Source organism: Lottia gigantea (genome assembly GCF_000327385.1).
Source record: "Lottia gigantea unplaced genomic scaffold LOTGIsca_7, whole genome shotgun sequence".
Taxonomy (NCBI): domain Eukaryota; kingdom Metazoa; phylum Mollusca; class Gastropoda; family Lottiidae; genus Lottia; species Lottia gigantea.
In genome coordinates this window covers 2,753,979-2,776,704 of record NW_008710370.1, presented here as the reverse complement: position 1 = coordinate 2,776,704, position 22,726 = coordinate 2,753,979, and the positions used below count along the sequence as shown (strand labels likewise).

General features: G+C 35.5%; 2 protein-coding genes across 2 annotated transcripts in view; both read right to left on the bottom strand.

Annotated features, from left to right (window-relative positions):
* Positions 1-7,701: 7,701 nt before the first annotated feature.
* Positions 7,702-9,552, bottom strand: LOTGIDRAFT_155053 (hypothetical protein; the record flags this gene model as incomplete). The annotated part of the gene is made up of 2 exons (XM_009065558.1): positions 7,702-8,482; positions 8,639-9,552. 2 exons carry the CDS (start codon positions 9,550-9,552, stop codon positions 7,702-7,704), a joined length of 1,695 nt encoding a protein of 564 aa, XP_009063806.1.
* Positions 9,553-11,437: 1,885 nt separating this feature from the next.
* The window catches only part of LOTGIDRAFT_107866 (hypothetical protein), a gene marked incomplete at both ends in the record, with an annotated part of 82,659 nt that continues 71,370 nt past the window's right edge, over positions 11,438-22,726 (bottom strand). The window contains 3 exons of the mRNA XM_009065557.1: positions 11,438-11,603; positions 12,781-12,882; positions 15,698-15,873. Of these exons, the coding sequence (XP_009063805.1) occupies positions 11,438-11,603; positions 12,781-12,882; positions 15,698-15,873 (444 nt within the window). The remainder of the gene's footprint in view (positions 11,604-12,780; positions 12,883-15,697; positions 15,874-22,726) is intronic.

The window sequence follows — 22,726 nt, the reverse complement described above, 5'->3', positions numbered from 1 at the left end:
TTAATTGGGGGATTAATTAATCAGGCAATGATAATATTATTACGTGATGAGATTAACGCGTGTTACTGGCAATTAAGATACAAGTGATGATAGATATTTTGTTGATTTATGGTAGAGAATTTGAACATTGAAAATGGTAGGTCCCGTGAAAATTGGATCAGGAAAAAAACCAAAAATCGGTAGAATCGGGTATCCCGCAGGTAGAGCGGTAGACAACATGCACAAGCGGTAGAAACCCGACAACATCGGTAGATTACACATGTATGCTTCCACCCAATTTTGTCTAGGACACACTATTCTACTAGTGTTTTCTAGTAGTGGAAATAGTGTGTCCTAGATTTTGTTTCCTCCAATCTTATCCAATTTAAATGCTGACATGAAGTCAGACCACTTTTGAAGCTTTACTACAAAAGTGGTGACCCTTGATAATATTACAAAAGCTGGCGAGCTTATTACAAAAGTGGTGACCTAATTTTATTACAAAAATGGGCGCATGTTATTACAAAACTGGTAAGTATTACAAAAGCGGTTGATTTTATTACAAAAGTGGTGAGCTACTACAAAACTGGTCGTTATTACAAAAGAGGTTCCTACAACCCTATTGAAAATCAGACAAATTGAAAAATATTTACTATGAGTTGTTGCCCTTGTTCTTGAATTCTTTGTGGACACGATAGAGAGCTAGTCGGTCCGTCCACAATTACTCGTAAACACTCTACAATTTATGAACCAGCGTTTTAAATTAATTGATCGTCTGTATTTCATTTCTGTCTAACATTATGAAACTATTATTGTAGCAAAATAGTTCATAAATAATAATATAAAATTAATCTAATTTCAATTCTAAATCATCGAGTCATAATCATAAGAACAATAATCGACATAAATAAGATCTAGCCACTGTGAAAGAATGGTGTCGAAAGTATGATCCTCGAAACATATGGCTGGATTGCAATACAGATGAAAACAATTATTATCGTGTAATATCAGTCACGTACAAAATACGAATCCAAGATTAAAATTTTTCGGAATTTCAGTCCTTCCTTTATGTCTGGTATTAGCGGTAGTGGACTGAAGTCAGATGCCATGCGTAAACACCTCGTGACAGAACAACATGTTAAAAGTACGAGTTGTATAACAAGAACCTTGCTAAAATAGAACCTGAAGATTCTTCTGTATTGCAGAGCAAATTCCCTTTAGTTCAGATGTTTGATGGGGTGTACAAAAAAAAAAGAGACTGAAAAAACTATTTGACATTGCTTATACTCTGGCGTGCAGAGATAGTTTTTGTAAATATCCGGTGTTCGTTGAAATGGAGAAAGACACGGTGTTGAATTAGGACATACCTATATTAATGAAATACAGTGCAAAGAATTCACAAGACAGATTGGAGAGCAACTGAAAACAGAAACAGTTGAAAGCATAGAGAAAGCTGAATTTATTTCATTTTTAATTGATGGTGCAACAGATGTCAGTACTATTGAAAATGAGGTTATCTATGTCATGTTAGTCATGCCAGACGGTCAGGTGCAGACAAAGTCTTTTAAACTGAAATATGTGAAGAATACTAAAGCTGATGGGATAACCAAGTGTCTTCTTGATGCATTTTCTGAACTTGGTATAAACAATTTTGAATCAAAGTTGAGTGGTTTTATGGCCAATTGTGCAAATGTGAATTTAGGAGTAAAAAATAGTGTGTCTACAATTATAAGAGACAAATTTAGTTGGTTGGTTTCATGTCATTGCTTGAACCATCGTTTAGAACTAGCATCAAAAGATGCATTTGCAGATATGAAGTTTAGTGATGTCAAGTTACTTTTAAGATCTCTCACTAACTTTACCAAATCACTCCAAAGAAACTGAGAGAATTAATAGATAATGCATAAAAATGTGTCAAAATAAGAGAGATCATCAGTTACGTGCTGGCTGCAACACAAACGCACCGCTTGCAATACTCTTCTTAAATCTTATCATGTTGTAGTTGTCCATGTAGAAAATATTATATATGACCCATCCTTCAAATCTGACGAAAGAGCAAACAGGAAAGGTTACCTATCACAATTGAAGAGTCTAAACTTTGTTTTGTATTTGTTATGTTTTAGTCAGTTGTTAGAACCACTTGCTATATTATCTTTGTTATATTGACGCGTTTTTCCTTAGTCAAGGGCACATACTCAAAAAACGTTCATCGAAAAATCATCAAGTTCAAACTTGTCCACGATCTCAACAATATAAATGATCACACCAAATTTTATTAAAATCAGTTGAAAACTATAGTCTCTATTGTGTTCACAAACAAATTTTGACGCGTTTTTCCTTAGTCAAGGTTAATAACTTAAAAACCTTCATCAAAAATATTTCCAAGTTAGAATTCGAGATCTTATCAATTCCAATGATCACACCAAGTTTCATCAGAATCGGTTGAAAACTGTAGCTTCAATCCTGCTCACGAACTATTTTTAACAAATTTCGACGCGTTTTAACAAAGTCAAGGGCAATAACTCAAAAACCGTTCATCGAAAATGCGTCAAGTTAGAACTTGTCCAAGATCTTATCAATTCCAATGATCACACCAAGTTTCATCAGAATCAGTTGAAAACTGTAGCTTCAATCCTGCTCACGAACTATTTTTAACAAATTTCGACGCGTTTTAACAAAGTCAAGGGCAATAACTCAAAAACCGTTCATCGAAAATGCGTCAAGTTAGAACTTGTCCAAGATCTTATCAATTCCAATGATCACACCAAGTTTCATCAGAATCAGTTGAAAACTGTAGCTTCAATCCTGCTCACGAACAAATTTTAACAAATTTCGATGCGTTTTAACAAAGTCAAAGGCAATAACTCAAAAATCGTTCATCGAAAATCCGTAAAGTTAGAACTTGTCTGAGATCTTATGAATTCCCATGATCACACCCAGTTTCATCAGAATCGGATGAAAACTGTAGCTTCAATCCTGCTCACAAACAATTTTTAACAAATTTCAAGGCGTTCTAAGTCAAGGGCAATATCTCAAAAACCGTTCATCGAAAATATGTCAAATTCGAACTTGACCGAGATCTTATCAATCTAAAGCATCACATCAAGTTTTATCAAAATCAGATAAAAACTGTAGTCTCTATAGTGCTCACAAGAAATGTTGACCGACAGACTGATGCACAGGGGCGACGACAATATACGACCACATATTCATGTGAATTGGAAAACAATAGATTATTTCAATTTGCTAAACATCTGAAGAATTCTGGATATAAAGACCACACAGAAACTGCCTTTAGCAAAGCAAGGGAAAGATCACGCCATGAACTGCTATTTCCCCAACACCAAGCAGAAGAAGATGAAAAGAAAATGAAGATTATTCCATGGACTAACACCTATGACCCACAGACCAAATCTACACAATATGGCCTAAGACACAGATATTTTAAGGACAAGCTACAGAATGACAGACATATTAAAAACAAGGAAAATCATTGTGGCAGGACGCAGGAATAGGACCTTGGGAAATTTATTAAGGGAAAACAAATTAAAACAGTGTGTAGACAATGTGAATATTTTTAAAAGTGTGGGATGTGTACCTTGTAATAAACCTGTGCAAAACTTGTGAAAAGATGAACACAACTAACACAATCACCAATAGACACTCAAAATCATTTTATATCAAAGACTCTTTAAATTGTCAGAGTAATTTTGTTATATATTGCCTTACTTGTGAATTATGTAAATTTCAGTATGTTGGCCAGACAATAACCCCCTTCAATATTAGACATAACAAACATAGGAGCAACATTAAATTGAAAAAGGTTCATAAAGCTCCTCATATTGCCCCCCATTTTAACCAACCTGGTCATGATTATAAATGCACACTTCTTGAGAAAATTCCATATGAAAGCAAAAGCAAATTAGACAGTGCAGAAACTCTGTGGATTCATAGACTTGACTCTGTATGGCCGTATGGATTGAATGAACTCAAACCAGGAGGTTTCAAAATTGCTAAATATTAGTGTATTAAAGGATGGTATTTGATGTCAAGTTTTATTATTTATTACACATATTCATGTGGGCGTATAAAAACTGTAGTCTCTATAGTCACGGTTCATACAGCACTTTGCCTCAAAAATTCAAAGACTTTTTAAGGTCTCTGGGCTTTGAAATTCAAGGACTTTTCAATGATATTAGTGTGACAGAATATTCATGTACCTAACTTCTGAACTGTGAAATCAATAAAGATAGTTAATATTTGTCAATGGGGTTAATCTGTTCTTTGCCTGAAGATGTGTGTGTATTTGCAAATCATCAGGAAGTTTGGTTCTCTTGTCTCCATTACGTGTGTATGTGTAGGCTAGTACTGGTGGTGCTTACAAGAATGGGTAGTTATAGCCTAGTCCTTAAAACCCATAAAATTTCTACTTTCATGGCAGCATTACCAGCAGACACATAACTTGTCACATTGCTACTTGACCTGCTTTGAAGAGGTGGTAACCTAGGTTTTGATCGGTAGGGATTGTCACCGCCACCAACAAATGAAGAAACTGCCATTATCTGTCCTTCTATTGACTTTCACTACTCATGTGAGATTTCAGAGCTGCTTGTCCCATTTTGCCAGGTTTATAGTTTTGTTACGAATTGAACAGCGAGCATGGTTTTGGTTATCTTTAACCTCCATTTTTCTAAATTCACTCATTTGTAACCACAATCGGTTAAGAGTACATCATCCGGACATAGCCATAAACTTAGATTAGAACAATGGCGGCGATCAAGATGTACATGTTACCAAGGAGACCATTTCCCAGTGGGCCCAGCTCTGAAATATTACTTTTTTGGAACAGGTCATTCTGCCAAATTAGCGAAAAAAATCACTAAAATTTTGTATAATTGGGAATTGATCAAATACAATGAAAAACTAGAACCACTCATGGTACTGAGTGGGACTTTGCTCTTGTGCCAATTTGCTAGAGAATCTGAAAAAATCAACGTTCTTAGCCATTTAGGTCACGTGCTAAAGCAGTCAAAATTTTTGAAAATTTCTCTTTTTTGGAAGGTTGTGAAAGCGAAAGTAGAAGTCAGACATAAAATATGAAAGTATGATTAGATTTCCAAGGTCAATGACCTTTGACCATGTTAAGGGGAAGGTCATATAAGGTCAAGGACACTAGATATGAGTCATCAAACTTTGAAAATACAAACATTATAAAACCGGAAGTTGATGGTGAACATCAAATATGAAGGTATTAATCTTTAGCCAAGGTCAATGACCTTCGATCCTACAAAGATCAAGGTCATCAAAGGTAACGGTCAAAAGTTGAAAATATGTAAAATTTAAACCCTCTTCCTTTTTTTGAACTACGAAGCTGAAGCAACTGACCTTTTCACACGAACTGGCCAAAGGGGTGAGGTAATTGTGTGCAAGGTCCTGTTTTGAACAAATGTAATTTAACCCTAATGTGCCACGCCCACCTCAACTTTTTTGTCATAAGTTAATTCATATTTAAAATGTCTCGTTGTGTTCAGAATCCACAAATTTAACCCTCAAAATTAATTAGGTTACGAGCTAGAGCAGTCCAAATTTTCGAATTTGGCTGTTTTTGGACAGTTGTAGAACCGGAAGTAGACGTCAGAGGTCAAATATGAAAGCATCAACTGATAGCCAAGGTCAATGATCTTAGACCCAATAAAGGTCAAGGTCATTAAAGGTCAAGGTCAAAAATTGAAAATATTGAATTTTCAAAAACCTGTTCCTTTTTTTAAATTATGAAGCTGAAACAACAGGAACTTCTAAGACAAAGTGGGTCTAAGAATGATGTAAATGAAATATCATTTCAAGTTTGTTTTATAAATACGATTGTTATATATCACTGGAAAGAGCATGAGAAACACATTAAGAATCCGAAAAAAAATAACCCTTTAGGTTAATTAAATAAATCACATGTTAGAGCAGTCCAAAGTTGCGAATTTTGCTTTTTTCGGACAGCCATACAACCGGAAGTAGATGTCGGAGGTCAAATATGAGAGTATCAGCTGGTAGCCTAAGCAAATGACCTTTGACCCAATGAAGGTCAAGGTCATTAAAGGTCAAGGTCATGAGATATGAGCATTCAAACTAATAAAAACATTCAACCGGAAATTGCAAAAAAGCAAAAGGGAAATTCAAAAATCGGCTTCCTAGTTTTTGTTGGCAATCGATTGCAGTTATACATACACATCAAAATTATATACACCCACTTCTCCATAGAAGCCCCATTTTTCGTTTTACAAAAGTGTGTCATATCAAAATGGCGACCAAAATATCGCTTCCGGTTCAAATTTTTTCTTCTTCATTTTTTTGTAATAAAGTTGACTACCGATCAATATTTGTGTCGTTGCTCTATATAAATTACACCGGAAGTTATTCAACCGGAAGTAGATCTGAAATTCAGTCGTTTTCCTGTTTAAAAGCGGAAATGAAGTACAATATTTGACTGTACTATATTATTTACATTAGTGAAGTCTCTTTGCGTTTAAGGGGATGGTAAGCACCTAAAACCATTTTTTTTATTTATGAACTTATCTTGGATTATTTTATTGGTATTATACCTACAATGATCCTATTTGAAAAAATGGGGTGTTTTGATCTATAGGTATCATGGTTACCATGGCAACGAAAAATGGCGGGAAAATTTATGCTATATACTAGGAAACATATTTCTCAGAAAGTATTCATATTATTGACTTGAAATTTTTGGAAGCATAAAACAGAATGTTTCTGCATACAAATAAGGAGTTTTAAAGAAATTGGAAAAATAAAAGCAAAGATATGGCTCATAGAAGTTGAGAGAACGAAAAAAAGGATTATGTGATGTTGCTATAGCAACCATATCTCAGCAATAAATGGCATTATTTTTTCAAAACTCCTTATTTGTATGAAGATTTTTATACTTTAGGTACATGCAAAATTTCAGTTTGCTATCTGTAATAGTTTTTTCAAAAAACCTTTCCCCAGTTTGGCATTTGTTGAAAAACTCATATTGGAGATAATGGCTTTTGAAGATCAAAGATAAGTCACATTATGGCGCATTCCTATTTTTAAGCAATTTATTATGCCGACAGCTTTATGGTACATATTTCTATGCATATTGTTGAAAATGTAATTTAATTCATAAAAAATAAGGCATGTCTTGTAGTTATTTTAGGTGAAGAGGATTGTACATTTGTGTATAAGTTTGTGCATTTGAGTGTGCAGTTGTGCATAACTTTCTATTTCACTACAGGCAGATGATTCATTCTACGTTTTATTGACATAGTTAATAAAGATGCTTTTTAGATAATATTATCTGTGTCTAGGACCAAGTTGTCAAAGTAGGGTAGTTGAGGCTTTCCAAATATCTATTTATGTGCCCAGGACCTTGGAAGTCTTTGTTGACATAGTAGGGTAATGCAGAAACAGGATTGATTCAGGATAATTAACATGTAAGATGGCTATTATCATTGCCAGTTTCTAACACATGGTATTGGATTCTGAATAAGATAACAAGTAAGAAAACACTCTAGTTTATGTTATAAGATTTATTATCTAAAAACTATATAAAAAAAAAAAAGCAAAAAAAAAAAAGAGAAGAAAAAAAAAAAGAAAAAAAAAACAAAGAAAAAAGATAGAAAAGAAAAAAAAAACCCATGATCAAAATCCCCCTGGTAGGTAACTGGCACATTCTTTAGACTGTTTCTTTCAATCTGACTTCAAAAATTCTAATTCTTTAGATTTCCTTATTTTCTTGAATCTCTCTGTGCCTTGAAATAGTGACTGGCGTTTTCTTTCAGCATCTCTTTTCAAACAAAAGTTTTCAGCATTACAACTGGGGACTAGTCCTGCCTTCTCCATTACTATGAGTGCTGATTTACTACCTTTGTTGAATTCCATACAGCATAAATTCACAGCATGACAAACAGACTGGTAGCTAGTGAAGCGATGTTTTGGAGCTTGTTTCCAAATCAGTTGGTTGAATGACTCATTTGCATTTTGTGTCGCTCCTCTGATACAACCAGACAGCAGGGTTTTGCTACATAACCTCTCAAACACTGACAAAATTGCTTGTGAAATACGTTGTGGTAGGGGTGCGGTGTGCTCTCCTCTTGAAGGTGTTGATATACCTCTAGCTAGCTGTCTTTGGTACCAACACCAAGATTCTGGACCAGATGGGCATCTGTGATGCTGATTTTCATCATCATCAAAGTGATGAAGGTAAATGGCCCAAGTACTCCGGTACATAACCTCTAAATCTCCAGCATTGTCTTTGATGGCTCTTCCATAATAATTTTGAATTGCCTTTACTCTTTCTTTGGTAAGTCGACCCTTTCCATCTATCGGTTCACCCTGGGCTTTAAGTTTGGTTATGACTGTATCAAGACCATTCTTCATTCTCTTGCTTATATGGTTCACACAATCTTCATTTTCGACGGGATGTTCTCTACCATATGGTCCATTTCCGTCATTAAGAGCTGTGATGCGCCTAAAAACACTACTATCACCATCATTCAGCAAGTGGGTGTACCGAAATCCATACTTTTCAACTGATCGGTTAAACATCTTAAGGGTGGCTTCAGTTTCCATGGATTTAGACGAACCAACATGGTTGATTTGACAATTGCTCTTGTGACCTTCTTACCATTCGCCATACTCTATCGAAGATTTATCCATCTTGTTCTTGGCACAAACATGGCAGTAGTTTGTCAAGACTTCAAAATCAAGAGCAAGTCCAGTCAGCAAATCTGTTATAACTGTTACGTTGTACTTCGAAGAAAATCCTCGTTTCTGCCAAGTTCCATCAGAAACTACATCAATATCAATGATATCCTCGTCTTCATAATCTGGATGAACTTCTGTGTACGCTTTACATATAATTTTAGAAGTTTCTTGAAGATGATCTTGAGCTGATTCAGAACTAGCTGCTTCTAACTTCTTTAGATGTTTTGTAAAAGCTTCTTTTCCGAGACTTGATGGCATATCAAACACTTTTGAAAGTTTATCCAGATCCGCTTTCCCAACACCTAACTCTTTCATAGCCATAACACACCTTCTGTTAACATCAAATCCTGTTGTATTAGGCCTATTGGATTCATTCACATCTTTAAGTCGTTTGGAGGTGCTGGCACTAGATATAACAACCTGGCAAGCAGAACAAATCACATCAAATTTAGAAGACAGACCTCTGTTGTTTTCTTCTTCTAAGGCACAATTCTCAAGACTATTGTTGCATTTTGGACACTGCAATTGTGAAATTAAAGATTTTAAGAATGAAACATCAACAATCCTGTATCCACACAAGTCTTCTTCATCTAAATTTTCATGATGGAATTTACTCAACTTCTTCTCAGTAGCTGATTCTTGAAAATTACTATCACCATTATTACTATCAACCACCTTGTCATGTAGATCTAGGTCACTGCTGTCACCACTAACAATAACATCAAACGACGTTTCTAACTTATCAGTCGATCTGTTGACCTCGCGAAGAACAGTTCTGGATCGCCGGCGCTTTCCTTTAAACTTATTCAAGCTTGAAAATGTTTTAGATGGCATTTTACATGTAAAATCTAGCTAAAATTCGAGATTTCTGTAAGATTTCTGTCAGTTTCCAGACGACTTCCGGAAAGACGTGAATTCGCGTCTGAGCATGCGCGCACACATAAATTATGACGTATCGCCTTCTGATTGGCTTAGAAATTAGCTATTTATAGTCAGGCCAATGGCAGGATTTGTTTTGGTAAACACTTGCTACAAATTAGGCCAAGTCTTCCAAATATGGATTGAACACACATTGTCAGCGTGATAATGTATTGTTTATTATCTTCTCACGCTCCACTTAATTATAAATATGGCTGTGATCAATCGAAAGTATGGCACGTAACATTCTCGTAAACATCGGCCATTTCAAGCGAAAATCGACGTGAACATGCATAATGCCGTAACGTAGGGTTAGTAAAAAATCAATTATTCAAGAAAAAAAAATAATTTTGGTGAAAACGGTATTTTTTATGTGTAAGAGGAGAGATTTTTACATCAAATAAGCCTGAAATATTTTTTTCCAAAATTTCGTCATTTTTATTGACACAGGGTGCGAATGATAGCCTTAAAATTTCAGATCAATCGATGCAAAAACAAAAAAGTTGCAAAAAAATTTGATCGAAAAAAGTGAGCTACGAATTTTTGAATTTCGCAATTTTACACCATAGAAGATACTTACCATATAATCCAGGCCCCCGTTTCACTAAGGTACGTAAGTATTTACGTAAGTTTTATACTTACGCATAACATAATTATTTACTTACGTCCGTTTCACTATATCATGCTTAAGTATTTAGTAAAAAAAGTGGCGTAAGTACGAAAATGCGTGACGTAAAATCAATACATGATGACGTAAGTCACGCTAGGCCTAAATAAATCGTCTTTCACTGTCACTTTTGTCAAAATGGCATCATCCGCAAGAAAACATAACTGGTTCAATTATGAAATATCGGAATTTTTCGAAGCTGTTATGAAAATTTTTAATACAATTTGCGCCTAGGTCAGTCCTGGGGTGATCAGTAAAACCAAACACGAAGCATGGTCGGTGGAAATGGAAAGATAAATAGACCTAATCAAATATTGAAATGAACACTTCTAAAGTTAAACTTGCTTAGTTAGCATTGTGTTAAACTCTAAAAGCAATTTTGAAATCATTAAATAAAAGACACGTGAATAATATTATGGATAGGGTAAAACACATGTTCTTCAAATGCATTTCTATCTATAAATAACCAATGAAAGTTTAGATACACCACTTTCGTTTTAGTTAATCACATCGCCGACATCAAGTTTATGAAATTCGACATGACGTGCCTATAATCTGAGGTACGATTTCTGGAAACTCTCTCCTTTCATTCTTATTAATTGTAAATACATCCTGTCCATTAAAAACTAATTGTCGGCGTTTTTCTAACACTAGATCAGTTGCCAAAACGTACTTATGCCTGCTTGTAGTTGACGTAGGATTTAGGCGACATATTTACGTAAGTAAAAATTTACGTCTTTTAGTGAAACGCAAATTTTACCTACATTTATACTTACGTAATTATTTATACTTACGTACCTTAGTGAAACGGGGGCCAGAAGGCTCCATATCTACTAGTCATGATGGCCATGAAAATGTTGAAATACGTCAAAGAAAAGTATGACCCGCTTTGATCACCTGATTCTTATGCTCTCCCCTAAGGGAGATTTCACAGATTGACTGTAACATGTGTTAGTCTTGGAAACAATGTCTGTGCATGTGGAAAACCAGCCGAAAATAAGCATAATATGCTTGCTTGTCATTTTACCTCTGAGTGTCAAGTAGTTCAATATAACAATGCCTTATTCAAAGTTAAGACATCGTGAATGGACAAATAGAAAAGGATTTCAAGAGGGCATATAAAATAACAAATTGTTATAACAAATAACATCTTACCTCAGTGTTTTCTTCTTGGACTTTTTCTATTTGCTCTTGCTGCATTTTTTTAAGAATTTCCACTTGTCTAGAATGTTTCATGGCTAATCTTTTTCTTTCTTCGATAAATTTTTTCATATTATTTTCATTTAATTCCCGGATTCGCCTTAAAAATTCAATAAGAAAAATATATCAATCATTATCACAATAGTTATTTTCCAAGACTTAATATAGTCTAGAAACTTTTGGATGGAGACTGACTTACTCTAAAAAGATTTCAGTCCATCTTGCCCATCAGAAGTAATATTTTTGTACTATAGAATTTTACATGAATATAGAAGCTCATGGTTGTACAAACATTTTTTCATGGGGCATCCTTGAATTTGTAGTATAGCAGTATTGCATGTGATGTTGATTAATTTAAGGATTTACATGCAATAGTTTCAAAAATATAGGGAATGCCATGTTTGGCACAGAGTTGACTTATTCTTATAATTGCCAGATATGCTTTATCACGTTAGGCCCTTTGTAATTAGTGACGTCATCAATCACATAGTTTTAGTGGAATCGCAGGAACCACAGAGGGACGTCTGGTTGAAAATTGGAATGATGCAATCAGTGTCCCGATACACAAAATTAAAAAAAAAAAACTCTTTACAATCCCTTTAACAAAAGAAAGCTTTGCCAAGCACGGTTATATACGCCTGCTGGCAGATTTAAGTTTTGAATAAAAAATATTTAGCAGTACAGTAACAATCACCAGTATGAAATATTCAACCTTCAGTCATACACTTCTTTTGAACTCTTTAGGGCGATACTGATTATTATTACCAACTTTTGTCAAAATCTTGTCAAATAGGGCCTTCTAGAGTGTTTACAGGCTAAAACTTGAACAGAATGATAAGTCTTGCCTTATATGACATGCAAACCAAAAAAGCTTGCAAGGCAAAGAAACATACACTCACTGGCAGCTATCAGACATAATATTGTTATTTTTTTCATAACTATATAAATTCTTTCATATTAAAGCAAGTGAATCCAACCCCCAAGAAGCTACATGTGGCTATATTAAGCTTAATATAAGTTTGAGTTGTATTGACATAATTTAGTCAAGTTTTTCTATGATTACAGGAGACAAAGAATCATGCAACGAAACTGTTGACTAGAGTGTGTATGCTACACATATTACAGCTCTATAAATATCTTTTGAATCCTATCAAAGGAATATTTAGCACTAATCAGGTCCTAATTAATAATACATCACCAATTTCACAAATGTGAATATCAACCCTGTTTGGACCACTTTTAGGAATTCAGATACTTAATGAATAGTTAAGGCTCACCTGTCTCTTTCAGTCTTATATTTAACAGATTTATCATTCAATACAGCTTTACTAGAATCCATAGAATGTTTAGCTTGATTTCCTTTTAACTCTTTATTTTCCCTAAAAATATATAAAATAAATCTATTATGAAATGAAATGAATGGAGTTTTACACCCATCTCTTCTGCACCTAATTAGGCTAATGAAGAGTCAGACTTTTTCTTTAACATGCACAGAACACAGTGTAACATTATTATATACTTATAATATAATCTTAATTGTAATCTGTCACTTTCAAAGATGGCTCCTGAACAGCTCTCCAATTAAACTGCCAAGCCTCCCCTCAAGTAATGCTCATCAGGAGTCCAGGGTTTCGATCAAGATGCTGGATAGTGGTTTCCAAGAGAAATCTAAATACGTTTATTAACATTCACATAACTTCACAAAAAGAACACAACATTTGACAAAGACATTACAAAACAAATAAACATTCCCAGCTTATGACTCCCTTACTCTTCAGGACAGGTTCACTACTAGAGCGGAACATTGAAGTTCCTGTAGTAGATTACCTAGAGTTCACCCATTCCAGGGATAAAAAACAAGCCGAATAGTCAGATCTTTACGGACTAACCATCTGTAAACACTTAAATCTGCGAGAGCAGTGTTGTAACTCCCACAGACCAAGCTTACAAAGCCAAACTCACCAAGTTCCAACCCACGACCGACTGACTAAATAATGCTGAAGTCTGTACCTTTGTACGTAACGAGGTTGTGCACTCCATGTGTAAAGCGAGACACCTTTTCCCATTATACCACATTTCATAACATTTGCTGATTGGCCAAAGTATCATGCAATGCTTTTGTATAACAAGTACAGCCCTATAATCTAGAAGAAACCCTACTTCCGGTTGAATGTAAACAACAGGAGTTACGTTAGTTACTAATATAGACAATTCGGGAATACACATACAATTATGTAACATATATACACAAATGCCCCACATTCCCCCCTTGTCAAAATTGACCCAACTTTCCCCCAAAAAAGTAGCAAGATCTCGTTTCCCTTCTTCTGCTGAAGATTGGTCAAACTGCAGGTACAAAGCTATGCAAATATTCCACATATGATTACTTTGTATTTTGTCCACCTTAAAAAATGACAGATCATTACATGGTGTCAGAATTATGGATTTAACAGGTATTCCACAGCCTACTTTGGACTGGGAGTCTTCAAACCTTTAAACAACACGTTGAGTTGGTATATTCAGGCCCACTTGAAGGAAAGTTGGAAGAGGTTAAATGTCCATATTTGTTACTGTGGGTAGGCGAAAAGGGATGTTAACAACAAGTGGTCAGACCTTACTCAAGAAATAGGAAAATATTAAATATCTATTATGACAAATATCAAGCATTCATCCTGCCAAAATTGAATCCAGTTTTTGCCAGATATAACCTCATCTATTGAACAGTTCCTCACCCGCCTTAAACTGTTGGCAAAAGATTGCTCTTACACTTATTCAGATGAGATGATCAAGGACAGGATCGTTTTTGGCAACAATTCGAGTAAAATTCTAGAGAAACTCATTAACGAAGGTGACCAGCTGACACTCACCAAGGCTATTCAAATAAGTCAAAGCTATGAATACGCCCAAGAACAGATGTTATCCAGACAAAACAGAATAAAGCTGAATTGTAAGTCTACGAGCTAAAAGGTGATGACAACAGAAGAAAAGCCAGGCCACGGCGACAGGACACAATTTCTCTAAATCAAACAACAACCCACCAACTTTCTGACCCATCCATCGAAATCCAGAAACTAAGAAAGACTGTGGAAACTTGTGGGTATAAACATTCTAATGTTTTTGAAATTTGAAAATTTTGCACTGATTTCTATAGTTACTATACATTAGATGGTTTTAGTCAAATAAACTCAAGTCTCGTAAAACAAAGAATATCTCAAAATCTAATAATTGTAAATTCTGCAAATTTTGAACAAAACTTAAGAAAGCTTGCCAGGAAATTCTGCCATGTAGAGTGTTTATCAGCTAAAAAATTGAATGTGTTATCAAGAGCAAGGGTAATAACTCATACTTAATATCTATTGATTCTTCTGAGTTTCAATCGGGTTTATCCTTGGGTGATTACAAACACTCTCACCAAGTTTTGTCAAAATCCGTCAAGAATTGTGCATACTAGCGTGTTTAAGAGCTAAATATTTAACGTGTTTTCAAGAACAAGGGCAATAACTCATACTAAATATTTTTCCATTCTTCTGATTTTCAAAAGGGTTCATCCTTGGGTGATTATGAACACTCACACCAAGTTTCGTCAAAATCCGTCAAGAATTGTGCCTTGTAGAGTGTTTACAACACAGAGGTCAAAGGTCATTGATCTTGGATGTTCAAACATACTTTCATCTTTGGTGTCTGTCAAAACTTTTATGGCTCATCTTTTTTAATTTAACCTTTGTTGACCTTTTGACCTGTGCTTGACGAAATCTTTTCAATAATATCTTCATTTTTACAGCGATTTGAAAATAAATTTTTCAGTAGCGAATGTTATCAAATTAATGAGACTTTTCACTACCAAACATGATGCAACTGCAGGAAAGTTGACCATGTGTTGGAAATTATTGATATAATCATCATGGACAAAGGAAAAAGCCAATTTGACACCTTTTTATAGAGTCAATGACAACAAATCAAAATCTGTTCACAGATTATTGGCAATTTCGAACTTAATGTATTTAATTATTTAATTCGTGTAGATATAATAAAACTGCATCCTCTACAAAATATGTAAATGGCAACACAGCAACATCAACATGACCAGAACATTAGGTACTAATACTATATCTAAACTTTTAGATTTTTATGATTTGAGGGTTACCCAATCTGATGAAGTATAATGCTCTTCACAAATTTGAAAAAAAATATTACCTGTCTTGACAAGATTCTAAGTCTTTCAATTGTTCCAAATGTGCTTCTTCTAATAATCGTACTAAGAGGTCATTTTGTTGACGAATGTGATCAAATCTCTGATCGTGCTCTTCACGTATATGGCGAACTAGCATTTCGGACCATTCTTTTGTCTGATCAGAAACTAACCCCTTTACCTAAAGTAAAAATAAGATAATAATACATTGTACATAGCTTGCAAGATGAGACAAGAGATACTCAAATAGCAGAGTTGTTTAATAATATTTGAAAGAGCAAATTACTTGACTACAAATGCTATATTTTAAGCCACATATGGAATGGAATGAAGAATTTCACTAAGTTTTGTGGGCAGCATACAAATACGACAGTTGCTATTTAACACTAGTGTGATAAGCCTGGTTAATAGCCAGAAGTATCCTTACAGCTATATCTCACAGCGTGGTAACTTGTTAAATTAGGCCAATGTCACCATGTTAGTCAATGGAGACAAAACATGTTAACTAAATTTTACATTTTAATCTATCTGGTGGAATTCATCCAATTTTTATTATTATTTAAAAAAAAATCACACTTTTTAGGTTTCAAAAATAAACATTACTGTAAGTAATGGTTTTTGTGCTGGCGATCTACTTTCGGTTTGTTTACCTTTTAAGTCTCGCAGGTTACCGATATGTATGGGATTGAGTACAATTGACTTTATCGGTCACTGCCCAGCAAGACGACTCAGCGGCTGACATCAAACAGAAATTAGATTAATTTTTGTGAAGACCTAACGTTTATTTCCGTGTTAATTACGGTTTTCTTTTCAAGATAAGTATGTTTTTATTCCATTATCTGTGTGTGTTGGCCAGCGACTGTTCGTGTACTCTTTACCATTGGAGTGCATTTCAATTCATTGTCAGTGCCTTTCCACATGCTGTGATTCTGACGGGATGGCGTTTCCTCTTTATTCCGTGAAAGGGAATTTTGATTTTATTCCTGTTCTCGAACCAGTTCAGGTGTCTCTGTTCGGTACTTCACATATAAAACGCCTAGCTTCCTTCAATTCCCTAACCCTAACCCGAAACGACCACCATCGTCGACTTTTTTAAGTCCAACGCTCAGGATTTTCAAGATAAGCATATTGTTCTACTACAGTTAGGATCTAATGATTTGTCTGATCCTGATTATGAACCAAACAAGGTAGCCAGAGACATATTTGCCATTGCTCATTGTGTGGTGCATGGGTGGAATCCCACGTGTGTTATTATCTCTTTAGTCCGAGAAATTGTTCCTGATGCCGAGTACAATCAAAGGGTGGGACACACCAACTTGGAATTACGTAGATTATGTGCTGATTGTGACACTATTTTTTATTGGAAGCATAAGGGACTGACTTGCCCCAGCAAACGCGTTCATGCCCCAGATGGTGTCCATCTCTCCTGGGATATGGGTTATTCTTTATACATTAAGAGTATCAGGGATGCTATTCTGAGACACATCAACCGTTTTTTCAGGGATTCTAGTGTAAGTACAATAGACTTCCCTTGATGGAAAGAAGGGGGGTGTCATTAGCATAGGCAGTATTATTTATTGGGCCTATATTTGGTATAGGTAGTATTACTAATTAGGCTTATCATTGTTGTAGGTAGTAAAATTATTAGGCCTATCATGGTCCAGGTAGTGTTGAGAATTGCGGCAACTAACAACGTCAGCTTTTGCACGTCGCCAATTAATCTTATCTTATCCTAATTTGTACCTAACGTAACGTTGTCATGTCAGAATTTGAATAGAATGTGAAATCAACACAAGTAGTTTTTCCTGTCTCTTTAAAACCAAACACAACGTGAAGCAACCTGTGAGACCGGGACAAAGCTAGCCGATCTCAGTGTTATTGAGATAGAAGACATTACGGAAGAATCACTCAATACAGATGAGTATTATTATGACTGAGATAGTAAAATTCACAAATTCAAGAAGTTTATTCAATCTTCTATAAATGCCACATTTTCCGTATTACCTCCTACCACAGCAGAGTCACAATCACAATCTGATTACGCACTCCAAGTCAAGAATTTTCACATTCAAGCTCACAATCAAGTCAAAATCTTCGCTTACCAAAGTTATCACTTTCGGAGTTTCACAGAGATATATTAGAATGGCAATATTTTTGGGAATCCTACGATTCTACAATTCACAAGAACCACACGCTCACCAACGTTCAGAAATTCTCATATTTGAAATCACTGTTGAAATCAGACGCAGCCAGCGTAATTTCAGGACTAACCATGACTAATCACAATTACAACAAAGCTGTTGAACTTTTGTCCAATCGTTATGGTCAAGCACATCAAGTCGCCAATGCATATATGAGAGGCTTGTTAGATATGCCCGCACCAGACGATTGTTTGCAGAGCATCAGATCATTCTACGATCAGAAGCTTATATTCGAGGTCTTGAATCGCTAGGACAATGCCAAGAAATGTTAGGTTCACTGTTGATCCCCATCATACTAGGTACATTACCGACTGAATTCAGAACAAATATAACCAGAGAAAACAGCAGTGATAATTGAACAATAAGAAGACTGCATGATTCGATATGTAAAAAGCGGACAATCCAAGAATCAGGTAAAGCTAACTACATGTACCCGAGTCAAGTAGCTACTCCTACCGCAAATTTCGCTGCTAGATAGAAAATGCATATACTGCGAGGGAGCCCATTCATTAATCGAATGCAAAGATGTAATTGAACATGAGATACGTTTAACAATTATCAAGGAGAAACAACTGTGCTTTAATTGTTTCGGTAGACATAAAATAACTGAATGTCAATCCAAATACGACTGTAGAAATTGCCACCGTAAGCACCATACGTCACTTTGTCAAAAGGGAAAAGACCGGAAACCAGATCATGAGAAGAAAGAAACCGAAACATTGATGTTTTACACATCAGCTACACAGGAAACTTCTACGGTTCTATTGAAAACAGCCGTAACGGAAGTCTCATTCAACGGAAATCAAGCAGAGGCAAACATACTCTTCGACGAAGGAGCACAACGCTCATTTATAAACTAGGATCTAGCCGACAAACTTAACCCAAAATTAGAAGGATCAGAGGCATTGAATATCACGTCATTCGGAGACAAAATCACAGGTATTAGAAATCTAGAGAAAACTACAATACAACTGAGAGCTACCGACAGAGAAGTCATTCCTATCAAACATTGCATTACCGCTTCAAAACCAGAGCAGGAAACTTACACGAAGTATGCATTATTTGAGACATTTATCGCTAGCTCATCCTATCACAGATGCCAAATAATTCGAGATATCACTCCTTATTGGAGCAGTGATTCGCAGAAATGGTCCAACTGCCGTAAGCTCCAAGTTGGGAGCCTAGTAAAGAAATTCCACTTCGATGATGGACGTTTTGATATCACATAATCAAACAAACTATGACTTAGAGAAGTTCTGGAAATTAGAGAACATTGGAATTGATCCGAAGGATACCAAAATGTGTAGTGAAATGTCAAATAACATGGAGAAATTCGTAGAAACTTCAGTTTCAAAGGAGCACGGAAAATATGTGTCAAAATTACCTTGGAAAGAAAACTGTCCGGAATTGCTGACAAATCAGGGAATCATCAAAAGAAGAACAGAGAATTTAATTCTCCGCATTTCGAAAGACCAAAGCATGTTTAAAATGTATGGAAACATAATAGCCGATCAGGAAGTTAGAGGCTTTATTGAGAAAGTAGACACAGATGAAAGCACAAATAATCAAATTCATTATATTCCTCACCACCCGGTGAAAAAATTAGAATTGTTTACGATTGTAGTTATAAAGCCAGCGATAAAAGTCCAAGTTTAAATGAATGTTTAGCAGATTACCGCACTGTGATGAATGAATTTACATCGATTTTAACACGTTTTAGAATGGAGATATATGCCGTGTTAGCTGACATAGAAAAGGCGTTTTTGCAATTAGAATTAGATCGAAAAGATAGAGATGTCACGAGATTTTACTGGTTAGAAAATCCGACAGGCCCAAACAGTAAGTTAATTACCTATTGATTTAGAGTAGTACTTTTTGGAGCAGTTTTGTGCAACATTGTTAAAGCGTTTTAAAGACAATCCATCAGCAACATCAACCGAATTACAGAGAACTTGTATGTAGATAACGCATTAACCAGTTTTCGCCATGAATCGGAACTCTTGAACTTTTATTCAAAATCACGACAACTGCTTTCTGACGAAGGCTTCAACTTGAGATCTTGGAACTCAAACTGCGACAAGTTGATGAGCATAGCAAACAAAGACAAAACAGCGGACAGTGATTAAATTGTGAAGATATTGGGTATGCGTTGGGACAAGAAGTCCGACAACATAATGTTTCAAAAGTTGAGTTTGACAGAAAACGAAAACTATAAAATCACAAAACAAGAAGTATTAAGCCAGTCATCAAGTGCGTAAGCAGTTTGTTGCGGGTCTCTTGTTAGTAACAAATTTAGCAGTCATGTTTTCTGTGAGATGCCCCCAACGTATTGCTGCAGAAAGTCTCTTTAATATTGATATGTTCATTTACAAAATCACGCTGAAAATATCCGGCTCCACGATACTAGCATGCATCGGTATGAGAGTGAAACAATGTCAATGGTTGCTGAGATGGATCAACTATTTTTGGCCAGCTTATATTAAATCCAAGGTCCCGGAGCATCATGAGCAGTAGGTCGTATCTGAATTTACAAGTTTCCCAGGTGTCAACTATCACAAGAAAATTGTCAAGATACACCATAATGCACGTCCATTATATGACATACAGCTGCTGAAAAATCTTAGGAGTGTCCAAAAGATAGCTTTGCATTATACATTTAGGAGGGAGAACTATCAACAATGAATGTCCCGTTAATTCATGATCGTTAGGGTGACAGTGAACATAGCGATAAGAGCTTTTAAGATTGATCTTCGCAAGATAAGAATTTGGACGGATTAGTTTGAAGGTTTGGCGAAGATCCATATATGAACAGTCGGTGTCCGAAGTAAAAGAATTTAGGCACGAATCGATAGGACAGCTTGCATCATGTATAAGTCTTATTCCAATGTTCAGCATTTACACTACACCCAAAGAGTTAACGATTATCGGAGGTCTATCCATTAGGACATAATTTCAAAGCCCGATTACCTCTTGAATCACTTTTTTGACAACATGTCGATTTTTCTAAAGCTGATGAATAGTTTTGTGTATCTACTAATTTGTGCGGCCCAAACATTGCAGTTTAGCTCTAACGGTGGGATTGTCCCTCTTTAAAATGAGTTGAAAGTCCTGGAGATCCTGTAAAAATGAGCCCCATTGATTGTCGCTCACGATGTTTTTGATCATACAACAACACAAATGGCCAAACGTATTTTGATGCCAATCGGAAGATGTCAGTTGTGTATTTAGGATATGACTTAATGTCGAATGGTGATTCATGAGCTCTAGTAGGATTTTGGTGTTTGGTTAGGGTCCTGCCATACAATAATTTATAATGAGAATGGGCTTTTTGACTGTAGCAGCAGGTTGCTTAGTAGACTTATAATGTAAAAAATCAGCATCAGTTCTTGCAAAAAATTTCTTCGCGAAGTTCTAAGGTTTGTTTTCTACCAGTGTGTTTTCCACAACGACATTCGACTGCTCATAACCATTACCACCATTGATATTAGGTCTAGATACAGGCTGATCACTAGTACCAGGATTCCTTGACATTCTGTTATCTTGAATCTGTTGGTCGCTTGTAGTTGCTTTGAAGATATCATCGCCATTTTGTTGAAGGCAAAGGTTAGTGTCGACAGTGACGTCATTGGACAAGAACGACTCGGATAAAATCTTGTCCTGTGCTGTAATATCCTTAATTATACCTTTTATCTTTGCCCCGGCTGTAGAACGTACACTCCTTCTACTTTTTGACATTTCAAAATCCACAAATTCAAAAAGGAACAAAGTAAATGAAGACAAACTAAATGGAGTAGACGCATTAAGCAGGCTTTGTGATGGCAATGACAACAATGAAAGCATTGCTTAGTGTGTGACGTTGCTTAGTGTGTGACGTAGCTTTAAATGACGTAGCTTCAAATGACGTAGCTTGAAGAGACGTAGCTTGAGGAAACCATAGGTGTTCGTAATAAAAATAAATTAAACATTTTGATAAATTATCAAATATTAACTTTTGTATGAAGTTTGTTATTTCTATTCCCGTAATATAGACTCACACAGCGGTGTGCATTTTTACTAAGTCAAGAGCAATAACTCAATACCTTTCTTTCAAAATGAGCCAAATTCATATTTGATAGTGATTTTATCAATATATACATGCTGTGTAATGAATAGCACCCATGCTTTCGTTGAACCTAAATGATAGCTACAAGCCCCTGTGGTCTCTTTATTAAAGGGAAATAACTCTCCCATTAGTTTTCGGTTATGGACTCACTCCACTAAAACATTTTATGCAAATGATTGTATAGGAATGTAGTCCAGGCTATTTTTAGAAATCTTCTTTCTCTCTCCCTTTTGGGGTTTTTGCCTGCCTATTTTTGGGTAAAATTTGGTCTAGATTTGGAATTTGATGTCTGAAATTGCATTATCTTTCAGATTTGGTGAGATGATGAGAGACTTAAAGGCGGAAGGCTAATTCTAAAAATAGTCGTTTTGTGAAGTGCCAAACTCTAGCGGATGAGTATAACCGGTAGTAGTCTACTTTCAATTTTAGTAGCTCAAAATTTTCATGGTCATCATATAATGAATTTTTTAGGAGACATTGAGAATTGGTCAGGCTTTCATTCGACATATTGGAAAGCTTTCAACGAGATTTCTGGAAAAAGTTATAGAAGGTTGAATTTCGTGTTTTAACATGGGAAGAGATGGCAAATGAATTAGTGGAGTGAGTCCTGTCTGGTAAGGTCATTTATTTTTTAAAATTGATATTTTTCAAAAAGNTTGTGAATGATTTTGTATGAAATTTTCAGAATAGGTAGAATAAAGACTAAATTACTTTTTATGGCTTCATTGCAT